Below are 18638 nucleotides of genomic sequence, written 5' to 3' on the forward strand. Positions count from 1 at the left end.
GATGCTCCAGTGTATCCTCTCCTAAAGCGGGAAATAAATGAAGCATTGAAGGACCTTCCCGGAGTATCTAGAGAATTCGATCCAGCTCTTATTAAGGCTGCCACGCAGATACTTCCTGGTCACTTCACTCTGTAAGCAGATTTGACCATTCATCCAGAACTTGTGGTTGTATTTTACTCGTGAGCATGAGAAGGTGGATTTGGAAAATAATCTAAGCCGTGAGCTCGTGGTGGTCTCCCACCAAACATACAGATGCAGTATACAGTGACACAAATACAGTAATAGAAAGCCAGCGCAGGCCACGGTTCTGCTGTGTGTTGATGTATGAGCGCGTCTGGGAATGGAAGGATACAAGTGCAGCCTGGCTTAGGAAGAGAGGGAGAGAGAGGAGTGGTATGGACTGTCTGGGGTTGCCATGGGAACCCAGCTGCTAAAACCAGGCAGGGTCAGTGTGGAAGAGAGGCTGCATGCAGCGTGAGAGAAGGGATGCCACCCGGAGGCCTGTTTGCAAACTACACAAACATCATACGCACTGAAGTTCAGGCTGAATTAATCTTTAAATAGTAAGAAAGGAAAAAGAATATTAGCTCTGTTTAGTGCAGAGTTTTCTTTCATCCTCCGTCATTATGGATTATTTCCTATCACCCGGTTGTTCAGGCCTGTAGAGCTTAGTTCAGGCTTATGCAATCTGCACTGATACTGTAGACGCCCCTGTCTAATATTAGTCATTGGTTATTGACTTTTGATTAGGGGAAAAGAGGAAAAGCTCATTTTCACTGGGTCACTGGTTTACTTCCAAGCGGAACAACTAATTTGACATAGAGGCTGCTGTTGTTTACAGGCAAGAGATTTGAAACCTGCTCGATAATGTTGATTTAGACTATTTTTACTAGGTTTTCTATTTCTGGCACAGACTCATTCAGTAGCTTACTGACAGCGCATCGATGTCGGGCTTCAATATTATTTAGAGAAACCCATAAGTCAATGGCACAGTGAGAACTGTATTTGGGAGCTCCACATGGGACACAGTTCACTCCCAATGTTCCCACTGTAGCTCCAATTCAGAGGCTGAGACTATTTTAAACAGAGGTAATGTAATGGTCCACACAGACACTAAGCAGAGACAAAAGGGCATTACAGGCTATTTTACATTTTTATACAACACCTTTCAAAACCATGACTTGATGCCGGCCTGGAAGGCGAAATGGAGGCCTTGAGATAAAGCAGGCTCTTTTGTTTACACAAGATTTGGTTTGACTTTCAGGAGTGTCTCCGTTCTTGCTCCTATATTTAGGAAGTACCCACTGAGCCGTTGATGGATTTGTCTAGTTTCAGATCCATCTCCCAAACTGCACAGTGTTCCTGTTTGGATGGATGAGCTGAACCCCCCGGGCTTGGATCTTTCCAGCAGGTGACCGGGATCCTGCACAGCTCCACCTTCGCTGTGTCCCACCGCACGTGGCCCTGTGTGCTGTACCAGCTCAATACATCGGACAGGCCGTGTTATGTGACGAGCTGTGCAGCGCTGCCAGTTTTGTTAGGATACTGGGCGTGTTTTGTAAGAGAAGACAGATGAAGTGTTGAGTGGAAGTTCTTCTTTAAGTTTACAGTTGGTGTGTAGATACTAGTTTAGGTTAGACTTTTTGAAATGAGTACAAGTACAGCTGAAAACATTAGTCTGCTGATATAAATATAATCAACTCTTTGGTCATTTTTTAAAAAGAAATCTGCATTACTAAAGTGTTTTCAGCAACAATAACAGAATACGCTGCTTTTTGTTTTTATGAAATTTTTGTAAATTCATGGCATTATGTTTTTGCAAAAAGTCTCTGTCGCCTTATTTGACATAAGTTTATGCATTTTCCTGTTATTTCTAACCATTTCATAAACATGGCTATTATGCTAAAGTAAATTCCGGTAGTTTTCCTTTCCTTTCGGGGGCACACCAAAAATTCCTCAAAGCAGGAAAAACCCCAGCACTGCTAGCTTGAGAAAAAGTAGACACCTGAATTTGTTATCTTTGGCTGTTGGAAATTGTAATCATCTTCTGACATTTTATAGCCGCAGTTGTTAATAGAAGTGGGAAAGTCCTCAGAGAAAGTGGTAATTCATTTAAACACAGTTAAAATGGGAAATACTGAACTGTGAAAAGAGGTTTGAATATTTGATTTTAAAGCAGTAAATGCAAAGACAGTTTGTACTTTGCATGCAAATGGCTGTTTTCAAAGGGCTTAATTACCCATAATGCTCTTGGAAATCAATGCAATGAAAAAAGATGCTGACTACTCATGTTAAGGGGCAAGTTTTGCCTAGTTTTAATGTATGAAAGCATGTGTTTGTTTGTTTTTGGGGTTTTTTTGGGTTTTTTTGGGTTTTTTTTTTTGTTGTTGCTCAAAACAGACTAAATTGTATGTGGTGACCACAACTAGTCTGCATATAATTCAATTTGTGTTCTCTTAACTGTAAAATTCACAGACTTCTGTTATTTTCAGCCACTTTCTAAGCAACAAACGTATTGAAGCTTGATTAAATTAAGCCCAGCTTAAGAAAAACTGCCTTTCACATTTATTCAGAAAAATATTTGGGGACTTGGATCTATACAACTTGTACACAATACAAAACTGAATTAAATGCACATTACAGATAAAAATACGCACAGTTCAAACAGAAAACATTTAAATGGAGGGTTACCAGTTAGAAACAGTGCAGTGGGTCTGTTGTATCCAGCAGTGTGTTTTCAGGCGCTGTCACCAGCCAGTTGGAGACTAAAGTGAGAGTCCATTATACTGGCCCGAGCGCTCAAAATATGGAAACTATTGATCGGATCCTCTGAACTGCTAATTAAAGATGGTCCGCTATTTGTAAAAAGTCAACCCAATTATCAAATGAGCACATGAGTCTGGGTTGCTGTGGGTCGGTATGAAGGTTTCCAGTGTGTTGGAGGGGATTTTTTTTTTTTTTTTTTTCAGTATTTATTCCTGTCTTTTGATGTCTTCAATTTTGTTTTGCTTTGGACACGTGCTTTTTTTTTTTTTTTTTTTTTTTTTTTTCTTTCATGCACATAATTAGATTTTAGCACAAATTTAAAAGTGATCTGTTCTATTTTGGTCGTCTCCTCCAGATATCTGGTTTATTTTGGTTGTTTCCTTGTTGTGCCTGTTGCAAGGCAAACATGTACCCGAAGAAGGTGCTGTGGAGCTGGGTGGCCAGTGACTCTGAGCTCTTGGTGGAAACATACCCACCATGAAAATCTTCCCCCTGCACCCTTTTCTGCTCATTGGGCAGCAACATGTTGCCCGGGGCACTTTGCATTAACTGTCCCTCAACATATCGGAGTGCTTGAGTGAAGCTCAGCCTGCGTATGTGCAATAATGCTTGTGTATGTGTTTCATGGAAAGACTAGACAAATGGCATAGAAGAACTAGAGGGGGTGCACTGCTAAGTGAAATGAACGGCTTAGCTATTTAGCGCCATAAAGGGGCTTTTTTTTTTTTTTAACCTGACGATAGCACTGTGAAAGCTCATCTCAAGCAGGGACGTGTGATGATGTTGTTTGTGCCGTGGTTTAAGTAGAGTTTTGGGAATTGTTACATCCTCGCTTTAGAAAGTAAACAAAAACGGTAAAGAAAGCTAAAAATTGTTACGATGCCTCTCATTGGTGGGGTCTGACTATATTGAACTTGCTGTGTAGTATATTTCTTATGTCAATCCATATGATTCTGCCCACAACAAAGTTTATACATAGCACACAGGCTGGCCCACAGCACCAGCTCAACACAAAAAGAATAAGAGGGGGACTGTTAGAGCAGATTGTTGGTATTTTTTCTTTTTAACTTTAAATATATATACAGAGAACAAACTGTCATGAAACAGTAAAAAGCCTTCTTTATAAGAGCGCTACTGTGCCAGGCTAAAAACAAATGAGAAATTACATCTCATTTAATGTGGTTTGATGGTTGTGAACAAATTTTAAAGTCATAAAACTAATTCATAAATGCCAAGCATAGTTTTCTGTGTATATATTGTACACATGCTAAAAACAAAGTGGCAAAATGGCGGCCTGCTATCCCTCCAAAGCCACAAATATGACAAAATGACCACATCACACAAAGATCTCCAACGCCAGTGTTGAGCAGTTCTTGGAGGAAATTGAAGAAACGGAGCACAAACTACAGATTTCTCTGGACCTTAAACCCGTCTATTTGTAGCACTCAACCAGAACAGCTGTAGTCACTGTAAACTGCACTGAAACCTTTTGATAAGGCATTATCTGGTCGGCCACTTGATGATCAATGTTATCTTTTTCGGCCTTTTTTCCTGGATCCAGTACTCTTGTTTTTTCTCTTTCTTTTTCTTTTTCTAGCCTCTTGCCTGGTACAGAGACTATATTTGGATCTCCAGTGCTCTACCAATAGTACTTCTGTCACATGGCAGTCACAAAGCACTCAGTAATTATAACCTAGCTGGGTTTCTGCAAGGAAGGCTGACTAAAAATACTCTCATATTGTTGCAGCAATGGGGCAAAAAAGCTGGAGAATTTTAAAAGGCTTTGCCTGTATTTTTGCGTGTCTGTGTGTGAGGGAGGAACACTTTAACATATACTGCGCCGTCTCAAATAACGGTGCAGTGCAGTGGGGTTTACTGGTTGTGTTTCTCGTCTCCAGAGAAGCGCTAATTGGTAAATAATATAATTAATTGTGTAATATGATGGGTGTGCTTCATGTTGTATGACTTCAGAGCCAGGACAAAAAGTAAACGCTGTGCTCTAAACCACAGATTCGTGTTTTCTCTCTCTCAGCGCTTATTTTTATTTATCCGTCACATCTTTGTGTTTATTTAAAATCATGTTTTGTCTGTTATTGTACTCAAAGTGAACTTGATTATTTTCTTGATCACTAACCTGGCGTTATTTTGGTAATTGAGTATTTCTGAATGTGTGAATTGGATAATTTATAGTTGACAGGTGAAATTGTTTAAAATATTGAATAAATGATAAGTGATATGTACTTAAATGCATAATATATTGTGTAACACGCGCAAACACGTCAACCGAAAAGGTGACAGACTTATGGAAAACATGAGTATTCTGGTTTTAGATGATAAAGCATGTTTGAATGATGCTTTTGAAGGAGCTTAAAATGTAAGAAATATTGAAGAGGAATTGACGAGAGCCTTTAAATTCACAATTCACAACTTGTAACATTAACAGCTTCATACTTTTTATCAGCTATTTGAGTTTGAATATTTTGAGATTTCTTTTTATTTTTTTTATCACAAATCTTTGTTACATCATCTCAGGTTCTAGGACTTTGATTCATCACCATATTCTGACATTTCATAGAGGAAACAATTAATGCAGCAGACTAACCACTAAGAAAAGTGTGAGTCTGAGACCTGATCTCATGAAATGTTCCCGCTGAATTGGCTTCCTACCTGATGAAACATTTTCAGAAGCCCACATTGTTTACAGAGTCTGGTTGGGGTTTTTTTTGTGTGTGTTTTGCTGCCCATTTGTCTGTAATTGCCTATGTGCATCATTGACCTCTATACTCGTCAGAAATAACTTAAAATTAAATTCTCATTGCTACGACCCCAGCTCCCCAGGGGAAGGGAAACATTAACAACCACTTGAAAATGGGTTTGGGGAAAATTATCATCTTTTACTGAGTTGAAGTCTACAGAAATAATATAGCTAAGCGGAAAATAAAAATAGGACAAGCTAAAGGCAGCAAGAGCTGCTAAAAATAATCATAACCAAAAGAGACTCTTACCTTAGGTTATTTTCAGCTTCCTGCTAAAACCATATAACAAAATAAACAAAAACACTAGTTTTACTTGTCTTCACAAACTCCTCAAACTGAACACAAGATGATGTGGATTTTATTGTTTACTTGTTTTTTTTTTTTTTTTCCTTTCCTGGGAAACGCTGGCCAGTTTTGTTTATTCAGGACTCAAACCACTAACATTATACACATAATAGAATTATAGACAAAGAGATGGTAGATGCAGGGAGACACGTAACCATACAAGATGTAAGATGTAAGATAGAAAATCCCACATGGATTGTGACGTTTCGTTACAAAGCAAACCATGTCCATAAACGTCTCTGGTGTATGTGTCAGGTCTGTAAAGATGATTTTCAGGCTGAATTGAATGTCTAAAACGTGTATTCACGGTTCACCTTCAAAGGTCAGGTTGTAAATCAAAGACATTAAAGAATTGTGGGAATTTTACATGCTGGATTAGAGTGTTGATCCAATGGAGAGGAAGGGTAGTAAAATAATAAAAGGACAATTTTTTAATCCCAACTCAGGCTATGGTAATGTGTCCTGAGCACTTCATCTGTTACTTACTTAAATATTGCATAATTAAAACGGCACAAAAAGAAATTACATTACATACATGTATTTTGGACGTCAAATGCGATGTATAACCGGCTGATTTTGGACAGCATTTTTATTTTTTTTAAATAATGATGGCGTATTTGGTTTCCAAGTGAACTGCTAGAGTTCATTTCAGATGTGACCTTCCTTTTCTCTGTACTGCATATGTTAAACGTAATCATCCTGCAAGCGTATTTACTGTTCATGTATATGTATTTACTGTGAGAAAGTGGAGTGCTCTTTCAAAAATAGCCTTACTTCTCCTTTTTTGTGGGCAGAAACAGTTGGTGTGATGAAAACATTGTTGTCGGAGCACATGAGCAGCGTCTCTGTTATCTAATGGTTCATAATAGAGCATTCATTCTCGGTTATTTAATTCTCATTGGGTGTGTTAGGTGTGCTACTTGTAGGGCTGAAGTGAAAATGAACTGACTACAAAAACTCTAAACCTGAACGCGGATCTTCTGACGCTTTGGGTTTCCTGTGCACCGCAGCCGTGTTGGCTGTCTTGTGATAATGTGAAGCTGGCGAGCGTTTGGGTAGAAAATGAAGGATGTGAGGGGGAGCCTGTTTGGTCCACATCTGTGTCCTACTTACTAGAATCACTCACCAGCTTCAGATGTAGATGAGGAAACTTTGTAAGATGTACACACTTTTATCCCCTCTGCTCTGACAGACACTTTGTACCATTCTTTCTATAAAATGTGTCTGCCATATGGCATGGCTGTGACCTGGAGCACTTTGGATTTAATTTGAAATAAAGCAGGGTGATGGAGATTCAGATGTTCTCTTCCTGATGGAGTAATCAATCAGGTGATGGGATAATGTATATGCTTTTTGGGAAAGTGACATTTTCAGTTGTTTAAATTGTTTAACCCATAGTCCTCCAAAATAATAATAGAAATATTATAGTTTGCTGCCCCTCCCTGAACCTGGTTCTGCTGGAGGTTTCTTCCTGTTACAAGAGAGTTTTTCCTTTACACTGTCTCCAAGAGTGTGCTCACAGGGGGTCATCTGATTGCTGGTGTTTTTCCTCTCTAATATTGTTGGATCTTTACATTACCATACAAGTGCCTTTAGGCGACTGTTGTATTTGGCGCTACATAAATAAAAGTAAATTGAAATTGAATTTTTCACATCTTCAGTGTTTTGCTTTTTTTGGTTTTTGTTTTTCACAAAGAAAAAAAAAGGGGGGGAAAAACTTTTTAAATTGTTGTCACTTTACTTTAGGAAAGTAAATAATCATTAAATCATATAAACTGTGTGCGAGAGAGCGCAGTTTATAGCTTTTTTTTTTTTTTTTTTTTTGCAAGTAACATGAATTTTGTGCAGTAAGCACATTTGTATTGTAAAAAGCATTTTTGCTTTGTGCCCTGTTGTTGGTTAATTTCTTACCCTGTCATTCAGTGTTGCTTAATAGTAAAGCTGTTAACAACAGCAAGCTAGATATCAGTGAATCCGTGTTAAAAAGAATAATGTTGAAATATTAACAGCTGATCTATACATTTGGCTCGTGGACTTATTCTTAATAACATTGCGCCTTGTCTTTTCAAATACCCGTGGTGTATTTTAAATGTATCATGGCCCTTGGACCGGCCTTGCTGGAGTCTTTTCATGATGTGATCCAGATGATCCAGGGGCCTGCGTGACCATGTGTCCCCAGCCTCGGTGTCCTCATCCTGCCTGCTGTGCTGCAGAGAGGCCCAGCTGCTGCTGCTACCGCTGCACATGCTCTCTCAGTAGTGAAGAGATGGCAACAGCAAGCTGTCTAACCTCCACAGTAACCGCCTTATGTAATCACTCTGGCTAGAGACAGACCAAAATAGCCCAGACTGAGCAGGCCTGCCCTCTTGTGGCATACAGCTGCCTTAACACCGGCCTAGCAGGCCTAAAACAGGAGTCAGACATGGCAGCCGTTTCCTGCAGCATTCAGTGTAGTATGTAAATATTTTAATGTACTGCACAGATATAGCAAAATGCATTATGTGCCATTTGTAGTTTCCAGCTGATCAGATCTGGAGTTATATTTTTGGGTTAGTTCAGTGAAGACGACGTATTTATGAAAACAATGGTCAATTATTTTATAGTTTTACAGTTTAGTGACTTTACATTTTCTATGTTGATGACTCTTTCCGCAGCACATACAAAATGGTTGGAAGACAAACAAACTTTAACTACTCTTCTGTTCCCTCCTTTGCAGTTTCCTGGACAGAATTGATTCTGTAAGACAGAGTGACTACACGCCAACAGACCAGGTCAGTTCTCCTGCCAGTGTACTCGGTATTAAATGTATAAATCACCAGCAAAACCCTGCCTGCTGTTTTTCTTTCTTTTTTCCCCCTCCTTTCCCTGAACTGCATGTTTTGTTTCTTTGTGTTCACTACGTGTAGGACCTGCTACGCTGCCGAGTGTTAACTTCAGGGATTTTCGAGACGAGGTTCCAAGTAGATAAAGTGAACTTTCAGTAAGTCTCTGCTTAACTTTAACAAGGACATAAACACACACATTGAAGACATGTTTGTCCCCATTTATTGTTTGCCAACTTTTGTAAACCCTGTTAGCAGCTTGTGTAGCCAGGAGGTAATAAGGCTACTTTGAAAAAAAAAAAAAAAAAAAGGCCAATTTGACATGGAAATTAAATAAAATAGTTGGGAACAGGGTTAAAATGGGACCTTTGGGGTTGACTGCACAAAGCTGATCCAAAAATCTGTGTTTCTAGATATTTGTCTATTTGATAAACAAAATGTATTTTATCTGTGAGTCAATGGAAAAAGGAAAGGTTTTATTTATTTATTTAAGTTTTCCTTTGGGTGAAGAGCCAAACTTTTTTGGGTGGGGCAAAATGTTTTGTATATAAGAAGAAAAAAGTCAGATTTTTAGGCAGAAAAACATGAAGCATGCCCGAACTAGTTGTGTAAACAGTACGGTCTTCCAGAAATGTTTCATCAGCTAAGAAACTATAGCCACATCCTACCGAACTAACTGAACAGCACACCAGGATTCAACATAACCATAACCATCTGATGGCCCGTTAAAAAGTAGGCTGGGAAGTTGATCAGCAGTTGCCAGCAGTATTTTCACATTAGTTGGTTTAAATGTGAAGGAAAGCTGTTTTTTGGGGTGGGGTGGGGTGGGGGGGGGGGGGGGGGGGGGATTACACACTGATGCACACATAGCTCAGCTAACTTTAACTTTGAGTGTCGACAGCAACCACACCCCTCTACTGGGCCAAGCCTACAAAGGGACAAACGATTTACACTAATTATTTTCAGATTTGAATTATTATTATAAAATATAAATCTACTAGTAGATGATGCTATATTATCATAGATTATGGCAGCTGTAATCAGAGGAATTAAAGTGCGCTACTGAAAATGTGTTCTGCCGGCTCTGGATATTGGTCTGGTTTTGTAACACAGATCTGGCAACCCTGACGTGTACATATAAATACCAGAAGGTCTCAGTTTTCATTGCCACATTCCTCTTTGTTTGTTGTTTGTTGGTTTTTGATGAGACGCCATTATAAAGTACTTATGGGAAGGATCAGTATTATCATTGTGTTTCCAGCTCATTCCATTATTTATACCCCTATGAACAAAATAATCACGAGCCCCGTATTCCTTCTAAAATTGGTTTATCTAATATTGCCTTTTATGCAGCAACTTTTCCGAACTTCACAGAATTGTGAAAATGAGGTGTTTTCCGGATTTCCAGTAATTTTCTTTTTTTAAAAAACATTGGACTGTGCCTCCTTGTTGGATCACTGCCCTCTTGGGTGTTATTGCTATATTTACTCTGGCCTCGTGTTAAGAGCCTCAAATGTCATAAGTTTGTTCCTTTGAACAAAACCCTGAGCCCACAACCTGCTCAGCAGCTGGAAGATGAGGTAGAAATGCACGTCATAGAGGTGACTAAAATGCAAAATGATTCCCCTGTGGTCGACCAGTGTGATTTCTGAGCCTGTTGCAAGTTATTTACTGTTGGTTACAGTTATTAGATCAGCCAATAAAGGTTAGAGTAAATGTTTTGTAACAGCTTTGATGATGTCAGATGAGGTGACCCATTTCCGCAGTCGCAGACACAACAGTCTTATTCTACCATCTGAAATGGGCCTTTGTATCACATTATATCATCCTAAACGACTGGTTAAAAAAAGGTCTGGGTCATGACTTCCCTTTGGGTGTGCGTTTGTCATTATTCGGCTTTGATGACTCCCAAACATCCAGCCAGGGACACACAGACATTACAAATAATTTCGCCCTTCGTAACATTTATTAATTAATGGATTATTTATGCGTCCACAGCCGTTCCGTAAGTGTCAAGGATCTCTTTTTGCAAACCAGAAGCACATGTAATACGAGACAGAAACACGTCTTTTGTGAAGATTTTTAATTTTATTTTGAGTCTTTATCAGGACAATCTGTGAAACAAAACTGGTGTGTCAGTGCCGTACAGTATGTACCTGATGCCCCCCAGTCCTGAGTGATATGAGCTCTTTGATCAGAAGAGGGCAGCAGCGAGTATCTGACCCATTACTGTCTCTTCCACAGCATGTTTGATGTTGGGGGCCAGAGAGATGAAAGGAGAAAATGGATTCAGTGCTTTAACGGTGAGACTTTTCCTCCTTGTTTTCCTTCAAATAGCCACACTGTACATCCTCGACCTGCAGCTCATTCTCCTCCCATTACATCCTGCCCGTCTTAAGGCATTTTCTCTCAGCTCCAGCATCCCGTCAGTTGCACAAGGACCAGTCCAAATCTTAAACTGGTATTGAAGAGCCTAGTCTTTTGACTTGTTTATAGTCAAATCTGAGCTGTCTCGTTTTTTGTTTTCCTTGACACAAAGTGCTCTTTTAGTCAGTTGTTTCTATTTTTAAATTTTCTCCTGGTTTTGGTTTGCATATTACTATAAATTTTGCTTTCCTTCTCACTGCGCTATTGTGTGTTTTTTAAACCTTGAATGTTAATACATTTCCCTTAACTGGAAAGCACTTTGTGTCCACTCCCGTAGTTTTGAATGCCATATAAATAAAGGTGATTTGACACGACTTGAATATACTCCTTAAGACCAGTGACGTCAAAATCTATCTCATGTTTTCTTCCAGACGTCACTGCGATCATCTTCGTGGTGGCCAGCAGCAGCTACAACATGGTAATAAGGGAAGACAATAACACCAACAGGCTACGGGAAGCTCTGGACCTCTTCCGCAGTATTTGGAACAACAGGTGAGTCCCTATTTGTTGTGGGGTTTTTTTGTTTTTTTAACTCAAAATGTTAGAAAATGCTCACTTTCCTTTCGCAATGAGAGAGAAGGCCCACATAAGGCTTAAAAAGTAGTAAATATAAGTAAATAAAACCTGCTTCTGTCTCACCTTTATCGTGATGTGTGTAAATGACTGTCAGCTTTATCTTTGAAAATCCCAAAATTTCCACGACTGAAGGGTGAAGCTTGTGCAGTTTCTTTAATGGTGTTTTTTTTTCTTTTGTTTGTTTGTTTTCAGATGGTTACGCACTATATCCGTCATATTATTCCTGAACAAGCAGGACATGCTGGCTGAGAAAGTACTAGCTGGAAAATCCAAAATTGAAGACTACTTCCCTGAATATGCTCGCTACACCATACCAAATGAAGGTTTGTTCCTTTCCTAGTGCACCTGGCTCGTCTATGTCCAGACAGACTTTTGAATTCCTTGTATCGTCTGTATTAACGTTAAATTTCTTTTTTTTTTTTCTTTTTTTTTTTAGCAACTCCTGAACCCGGTGAAGACCCGAGAGTGACGAGAGCCAAGTTCTTCATCCGAGACGAGTTTCTTGTAAGTGTATCAGCGTATGTCTGAAGTGAGCTGAAGTCAATCAGTGTCCAGCCACGAATACACTTGTCCTGTTAATTCATAACTTAGTATTTTACACACGTACCTGTAATCCCAGCTGGGCCTGTTATGTTGCTTTGAACCTGATGAACCTTTTCTGGTGGTCCGACCTCCTTGTGGGGACAAGTTGTCCGCAGATGCGCAATGCTGATTTCAGCAGGTACTACTGCTGCTACGAGTCCTGCCGCTGATCGCGAAACACCTTCTGTAGGGTTAAAAATTAAATTCGGTTGCATTTGTTTTTACTATAAATGGCTGTAACGAAGCTGTTTTTGCATGGCCTTTTTTGTATACACTCTGTAGTCACAAATAATCTTTAAGACACAGATAACATTATTAAACAGATTATAACTTTACTAGTAGGACTTAATGCTGCAGCAATAACTTGAAGCATTTAGTTGAGGAAGTGAAGGGGTTACATCTGTTCTTGGTGTTTGAATGTGAGCTGTTCTGTGGCTGAATTTATTTCTTTCATATCAAAATAGTGACTCCAGCGTTTCAGTTTAATAGTGACCAATGTTGTTCTTATTTAGTGGGTAGAACAAATATGGGTCTAGTGTGGTTATCTGGCCAGTGTTTAACACGCTAGACACACTTATGGTCATGTAAGCTGTATTTAGGGACTGATTGCTCTAAAATTACTTGCCTCAGTTTCTAGTAATGACAGCGAGCTTGAAAGCTGTGAATTTCCCAGAAATAAATGCGTTATGATAGTATTCCTGTTACCTGGGACAGATACCTGGGAATATGTGTGACGGGAATCACGTACTCCAAATGTAGTGCACTTTTATGAAGAAGTATGCAAATTACAGACTTCCTCGTGTCACAACTATGTTTTGGTGCACATTGGTGAAAGATGTCATTTTTACAGATGCAAACTTTTTACAAAAATGAAGACGAAACAAGCGCGGCACAGTGTAACTGCACATAACTACTGAGCCACTTTGTCGTCAGGTAGAATAATATTTTAAGTGTGAATTGTTAGGGGAACCCCCTGCCCCCAGAGTGTTTTCATCAGCGTCTGATACACACATCAGTCAGAATTAAACTGTGGCAATCTATTCATGCCTGTGATGTGATATCTAACCCATAGAGGGCGCTAAAAATAAGAAGTTGAGAGGCCTTTATGTGTCAAAGTACTGAAAGTGCACAGAAAACTTAGAATAGCATTGGCATTAGCACATTAATCTTAAATATGCTGAGCAATATTCAAGGTAAGAAGCAGGAAAAGCTAAATGCTTCAGCTGAATTGAATAATTTAAATAATATATAGTAAGGCGTGTGCTTTATTCAAAGATGAAATAAAACTATCATCACATTTACAAACAAAAAGAAAACTGATGTGTGAAATTAAGAATGGTTAAAGGCCTGCTAAAGTCAGTCAAACCCAGTGGTGTTCAGAACAGATGTGATCCAGATATTTTGAGTAAAATGACAGTGAAGTGCTCAGATGAGTCACAGTTTAAGCTGCAGAGGCAGGAAGTAGTGTGATTTTTAGGTGGGGATGGTGCTGTAAGAACTTTTAGCTGTAAAGAAAAATCAAATAATGAAGGGAAGAAACGAGAGCAGCAGATCTGAGAAACTGAGGGAACATCAGGGAGGCTAAACGTGTGCTCGTGGCGTGGAGGATGTGACGTGTCATGTCTGTGTCCTCCTCCTCAGCGGATCAGCACTGCGAGCGGCGACGGCAGACACTACTGCTACCCACACTTCACCTGTGCCGTTGACACAGAGAATATCCGGCGGGTGTTCAACGACTGCCGGGACATCATCCAGAGAATGCACCTGCGGCAGTACGAACTCTTGTGATGGGAGACCGACTCCGTCAGCCTTCTGTGTTTTTTTTTTTTTTTTTTTTTTTTTTTTTTTCTTCACCATTCTGCAACCTTGACGAACCTTTCCTCCTGCTCCTCCCTGACTCTTCACCCCACATCCCCAGAAGAAACCCACCCCGACCGCCCCTCCTGTCGAGGACTACGAAGTACTACTGAAGTGTGTCAAATCCTCTTCCTCTTTTTAACTTCTTAGCTTTTTGTACTACTTTTTGTTTTCTCTCTCCGAGATTTCGTCCCCATTTCACAGATGTAAAAGGAAAGCTGGGGAACAAAGTTGATGTGTGCCGCTTCTTTTTTTTTTCTCTTCTTCTTCTTTTAATCCTTCCTTTTTGAATGCCTTGATTTTTGTCATTCCACTAAGCCTTGGGCTACCTCCTTTTATTTTATTTTTTGCCCCTTTGTGTCCACTTTTTTTGGGCTTTGTCTTTGGACTTGGACTGGTGGGCGAGGACACATAAAACACACCTGGAGGACCTCAGTGCAGAGGCAGTATGTGTGTGTGTAATGAAGAGAGGGAGGAATGCCATGTGAACGAGTGTGTGTTTAACCGCCATGACCCCTCACCACCTCTTGTAATAATTTTTTTTTTTTTTTTTTGGCCTGTCACCCCGCCCTCAGCCTCTCTGACCGCCTTCTTCTCCCCGCGTTGAAGACGGCTGGACGGAGAGGGAACCGAATGGATGAAGAGATAAATGCACTTTGCATCAGGTTCCTTAATAACTTTTGTTTTTTTTGTTGTTGTCGGTGTTTTTTTGTTTTTGTTTTTTTTTCCAGAGGAAGCATACACACAATGTAGCATCACAATATTTATTATCCTGTCGCCCTGCTTGCCGAGCTGCAGGGCGGACCGAGCAGCCGAGAAGACGTGTGGAGCGAGAGATTAAAGATGGGAGGGGGGCAGAAATTACGGCGACTAGAAGACGGCTTTTAATGAAGGAAAAGGGACTGAGCTCTCTGCACCTTAGCCCTGTTGCCTCCACGGACTCGGACCTGCCTCCTTTTTCCACACAAACCATCCTTTTAGCTTAGAGATACTGATGGGGAGGAGGGTGGGTGGGACGGGAGAGAAAAAAAATGTATTGTTTTGTTTTTGGTTTTTTGGGGTTTTTTTTGTTAACTTGTACACTGTGCAAGGTTGAATTATCCTGTACAGACTGTAAAATGTAATATTATTTTGTACAACTTAATTGAAAGAAAAACAAATCTACTTGTAGATCTTTGTGCCTTGATTATGGCTGTACCTGTAAATGAGCTCAGATGTAAGTATGTTTTCAACTGCGCTGTACAGCTTGATGTCAAACTCTATCGGCAGCGAAAGACTGCAGGTAGGGGACTTTCTCTGTAGAGTTTAGTTTTTTCTGGTTTATAAAAAAAAAAAGAAAAAAAAAGGAAATGCTGTTTAGTAAGAAATAAAAAAATAGGGGAAAAATCCTAAAAACCTGTATACATTATGCAAATTAACCACTTACCTGCAGTGAAGACCAGATGTTGCAGCGCCATGCCTTTTTTTTTTTTTCTTTCGTTCTTTTATTTTTTTCGTTTTGTTTTCCCTCCTTTTATTATATATATTTTTTGAATTTCACAGCTTTAAACAAACATTTGAATTCCATTGAAAGTGTCCAAATTGCAACCTGGTGTTGTTTTAATAGGAACCAACGTTTTTTCGATATGAAGTGCGTGTGCGTACGCGCGCGTATGTGTGAGCGATCCGTACTGATGTGCGTGCCTGTGCGCATGTGTACATAAAACAAACATAGACTCACAGATGCATTGTGTGAGTGTGTGTGTGTGTGTGTGTTGGAGAGCAAGTGTGTATGTGTGTATAAAATTTTATAAATGTATGTACATGTAAATTTATAGGTCTATATAAATATATATGTACAATTATACATGTTTAATTATGTGTGTGCCTAGGTGTACATACCTATGTATGTATACGGTAAATATGTATACATACACACATAGGAAAGCATGTTTAGAATGGAGATGAATAAATGAGAGTGTGCAATATTAGTAATTCTTTGGTCCTTTGGAGCCATACCCGATGGCACAGGCACTATGAATGTGTGAGCAGCACCCAACAAGACGAGCTCTTCTCCTTGTACAAACAGCATCAGCCTTTTCTTCTGCTACAGTACACGTCTATCCCCAACAGAGAGTGAACTGACTGGAGGTGCAAAAACCTTGTTTGGCCTGGGAGGATGATTAAATGACATTTTTATTTTCTTTAAATAAAGAGGCACATTAGAGGACTTTGCTTTATTTCCATCTTGGTGTCCAGTTGTGTCCGGATTTTCTTTATTCATTCATTCAAAAAAAAAATAAAAATAAAAATGTGGGAGACCGAAACGACCAAAACAAACAAAAACAAAAAATGATTAGATAAGTAAATCAATATGCCATTAAATGCACCAAATATTGGGCGAGCATTTATAAAATGTGAAACTAATAAATACTTAATACTTGGTATAAATCTCTAACATTAAAATGGTATAAATGGTGATGGTCAGTATTTAATACTGCATCAAGTAAGTTTTAATTTGATTCTTTAAATGTTTACACGTGTGTCACTTTTCCACTTTATCTAATTTCCCATTGAATTTTGACTTTATACCCAATTTATTACTTTTAATATAATTTCTCATTTTCCTCACCCACAAATAGTTTTTCTATAGGTTATTATTTGTAATACAAAAGCAAATAAAGCAGAAATATTACTCGTCACATTCTACAAATTAATTTATATTTGATGCATTTTGGCCATGTTAATTTTAATTCCTTAGACAATAATTAATGAATTGATAAATATGCAAATTAATGCATCAGAAATAATAGTTATAAGTTATGCATAATTGTGTTTTCATGTGGTTCTGTTAGTTTTTTACAATTACATCGCCTTAACAATATTTTACTTTCTCGCATTAGTTATTAGTTTTGAAATCTGTTTACTTCTGTATTTTCTTCTGTATTGTTCATGCGTTTCAAAGTATAAATACAAAAGCAAATTAACCTAAATATCGATTTATGCCAATTGTTATGGATTTGTTAATACCTACATTTTTCATATTTCTTTCATGCATCTAAAGGCATGTAAGGGTTATTTAATTACTATATTTGTTATTTTTGCTGTTTTGTTACTAATATTTGAAACTATTGTGAGGAGAGTGAAGCTGGGTACTTTCGGTATCTTTTTGTTTTTAACTTTGAGATGATCATGATAAACAGTTTTACCAGATTTTACAGTTCTGGTTGATTAAACTTCACAGAAGGCAGGTTCAGCTAATAAAGTTAATAATGGCTGGCTGTGTGTGCTAGGAATGCATAGAATTGGACAACAATATTGTGCTAGTTCTGAGTTTTCATGTGACATTTTTAAAAATGTATTGTTACCATAAAACTGAAATCACACATTCAAAACCTGAAATGATTGATGATAAAAACTCGATCCACTTACTATGAGATAAGAACAAAGTGTTGAGAGAAGAGATGATTGAAATTTTAAATACTGATTTAAATCCGTGACATTAGTTGCCAAACTGTAAGTAAGAGATAAGAAGATGGTAAATATAAAGTTTTCTGTACTTAAGTTTTAAAGTTACTAATAAACCAGACATTCCTTCTTTTATGCTAATTAACAAATTCATAAAAAAACTACAACAATTCCTCAGCTGACTCCAAAGCCCTATAGCTATAGGTGGGCTGGGGCAGTTAGGTTTCACAGCTTTGGCCCGGTAATGGTAATTACCCATGCCTTTTTTCACACCTTGGCTCGTGGGGGAGTCACATGATTAATAGTGGGCCAACGACCTTCAGCATGACTTAAACAAAGGAGCAGACCCCACCAAGGTGTTAAATACCAGGTGAGGCAAAACTTCTTCACAAATTAAAGAAGTCCAGGTGACTTCTTTTCAAGCTCTCAAGACTATCATATCCATGACTGAGAGCCTACACAGTCACACAACCATTTAAAAACAATTTGATCAGTCAGTAAGCTTATACACAAGTGGAAAACGTATAACAGCTCTCAATCTTCCTAGGAGTGGACATTCCAGCAAACTCACCCCAACCTCAGACGGTGCAATGACTCTCAGACTCTACAGGCATCATTTAGCAAGTTAAATGTTAAAGTTCATGACAGTACAATTAGAGTATGGCTCGTTTGGAGAGGATTCCAGGAGAAAGCCTGGCAGCATGGCTGAGGTTTGCAAATGTGCATCTGAACAAACCACAGGATTTCTAGAACAATGTCCTGTCAACAGATGAAATCAAAGTGGACATTTGGCCATAAAGTACAGCGCCACGTCTGGCAGAAATAAAGCACAGCATAGTAGTACAAAGATCTCATTCAAGTGTAATGAAAAGCATCATGATGATGATTTCAGGCTTGTTTTGAAGCTACGGGACCCGGGCACCAGCAGTCATTAGGCTGACCAAGTCTGTATACCAAAGTATTCTAGAGTCAAAACCATCTTTTTAACCACAGCTAAAAAGATGAAACTGGGTCAGAGTTAAGGTCTGTTCTATAGAATTTATAATCCAATCAATCAATA

The 18638-nt window shown here is 38.8% G+C and overlaps 1 protein-coding gene across 2 annotated transcripts in view; it reads left to right on the top strand.

The window, feature by feature from the left end:
• gnal2 (guanine nucleotide binding protein (G protein), alpha activating activity polypeptide, olfactory type 2) overlaps window positions 1–14238 on the top strand; it is a 52287-nt gene extending 38049 nt beyond the window's left edge. For both annotated transcript variants that reach the window (XM_085390341.1, XM_085390342.1), the window contains exons 6-12: window positions 8584–8638; window positions 8774–8847; window positions 10934–10992; window positions 11488–11608; window positions 11885–12015; window positions 12129–12196; window positions 13916–14238. In XM_085390341.1, the coding sequence (XP_085246467.1) occupies window positions 8584–8638; window positions 8774–8847; window positions 10934–10992; window positions 11488–11608; window positions 11885–12015; window positions 12129–12196; window positions 13916–14062 (655 nt within the window). In that variant the 3' untranslated portion in view covers window positions 14063–14238. The remainder of the gene's footprint in view (window positions 1–8583; window positions 8639–8773; window positions 8848–10933; window positions 10993–11487; window positions 11609–11884; window positions 12016–12128; window positions 12197–13915) is intronic.
• The last annotated feature ends 4400 nt before the right edge of the window (window positions 14239–18638 follow it).

Source organism: Rhamphochromis longiceps, linkage group LG18 (genome assembly GCF_057381845.1).
Source record: "Rhamphochromis longiceps isolate RC_006_pf linkage group LG18, R_longiceps_female_GT1.1, whole genome shotgun sequence".
NCBI classification, from domain to species: domain Eukaryota; kingdom Metazoa; phylum Chordata; class Actinopteri; order Cichliformes; family Cichlidae; genus Rhamphochromis; species Rhamphochromis longiceps.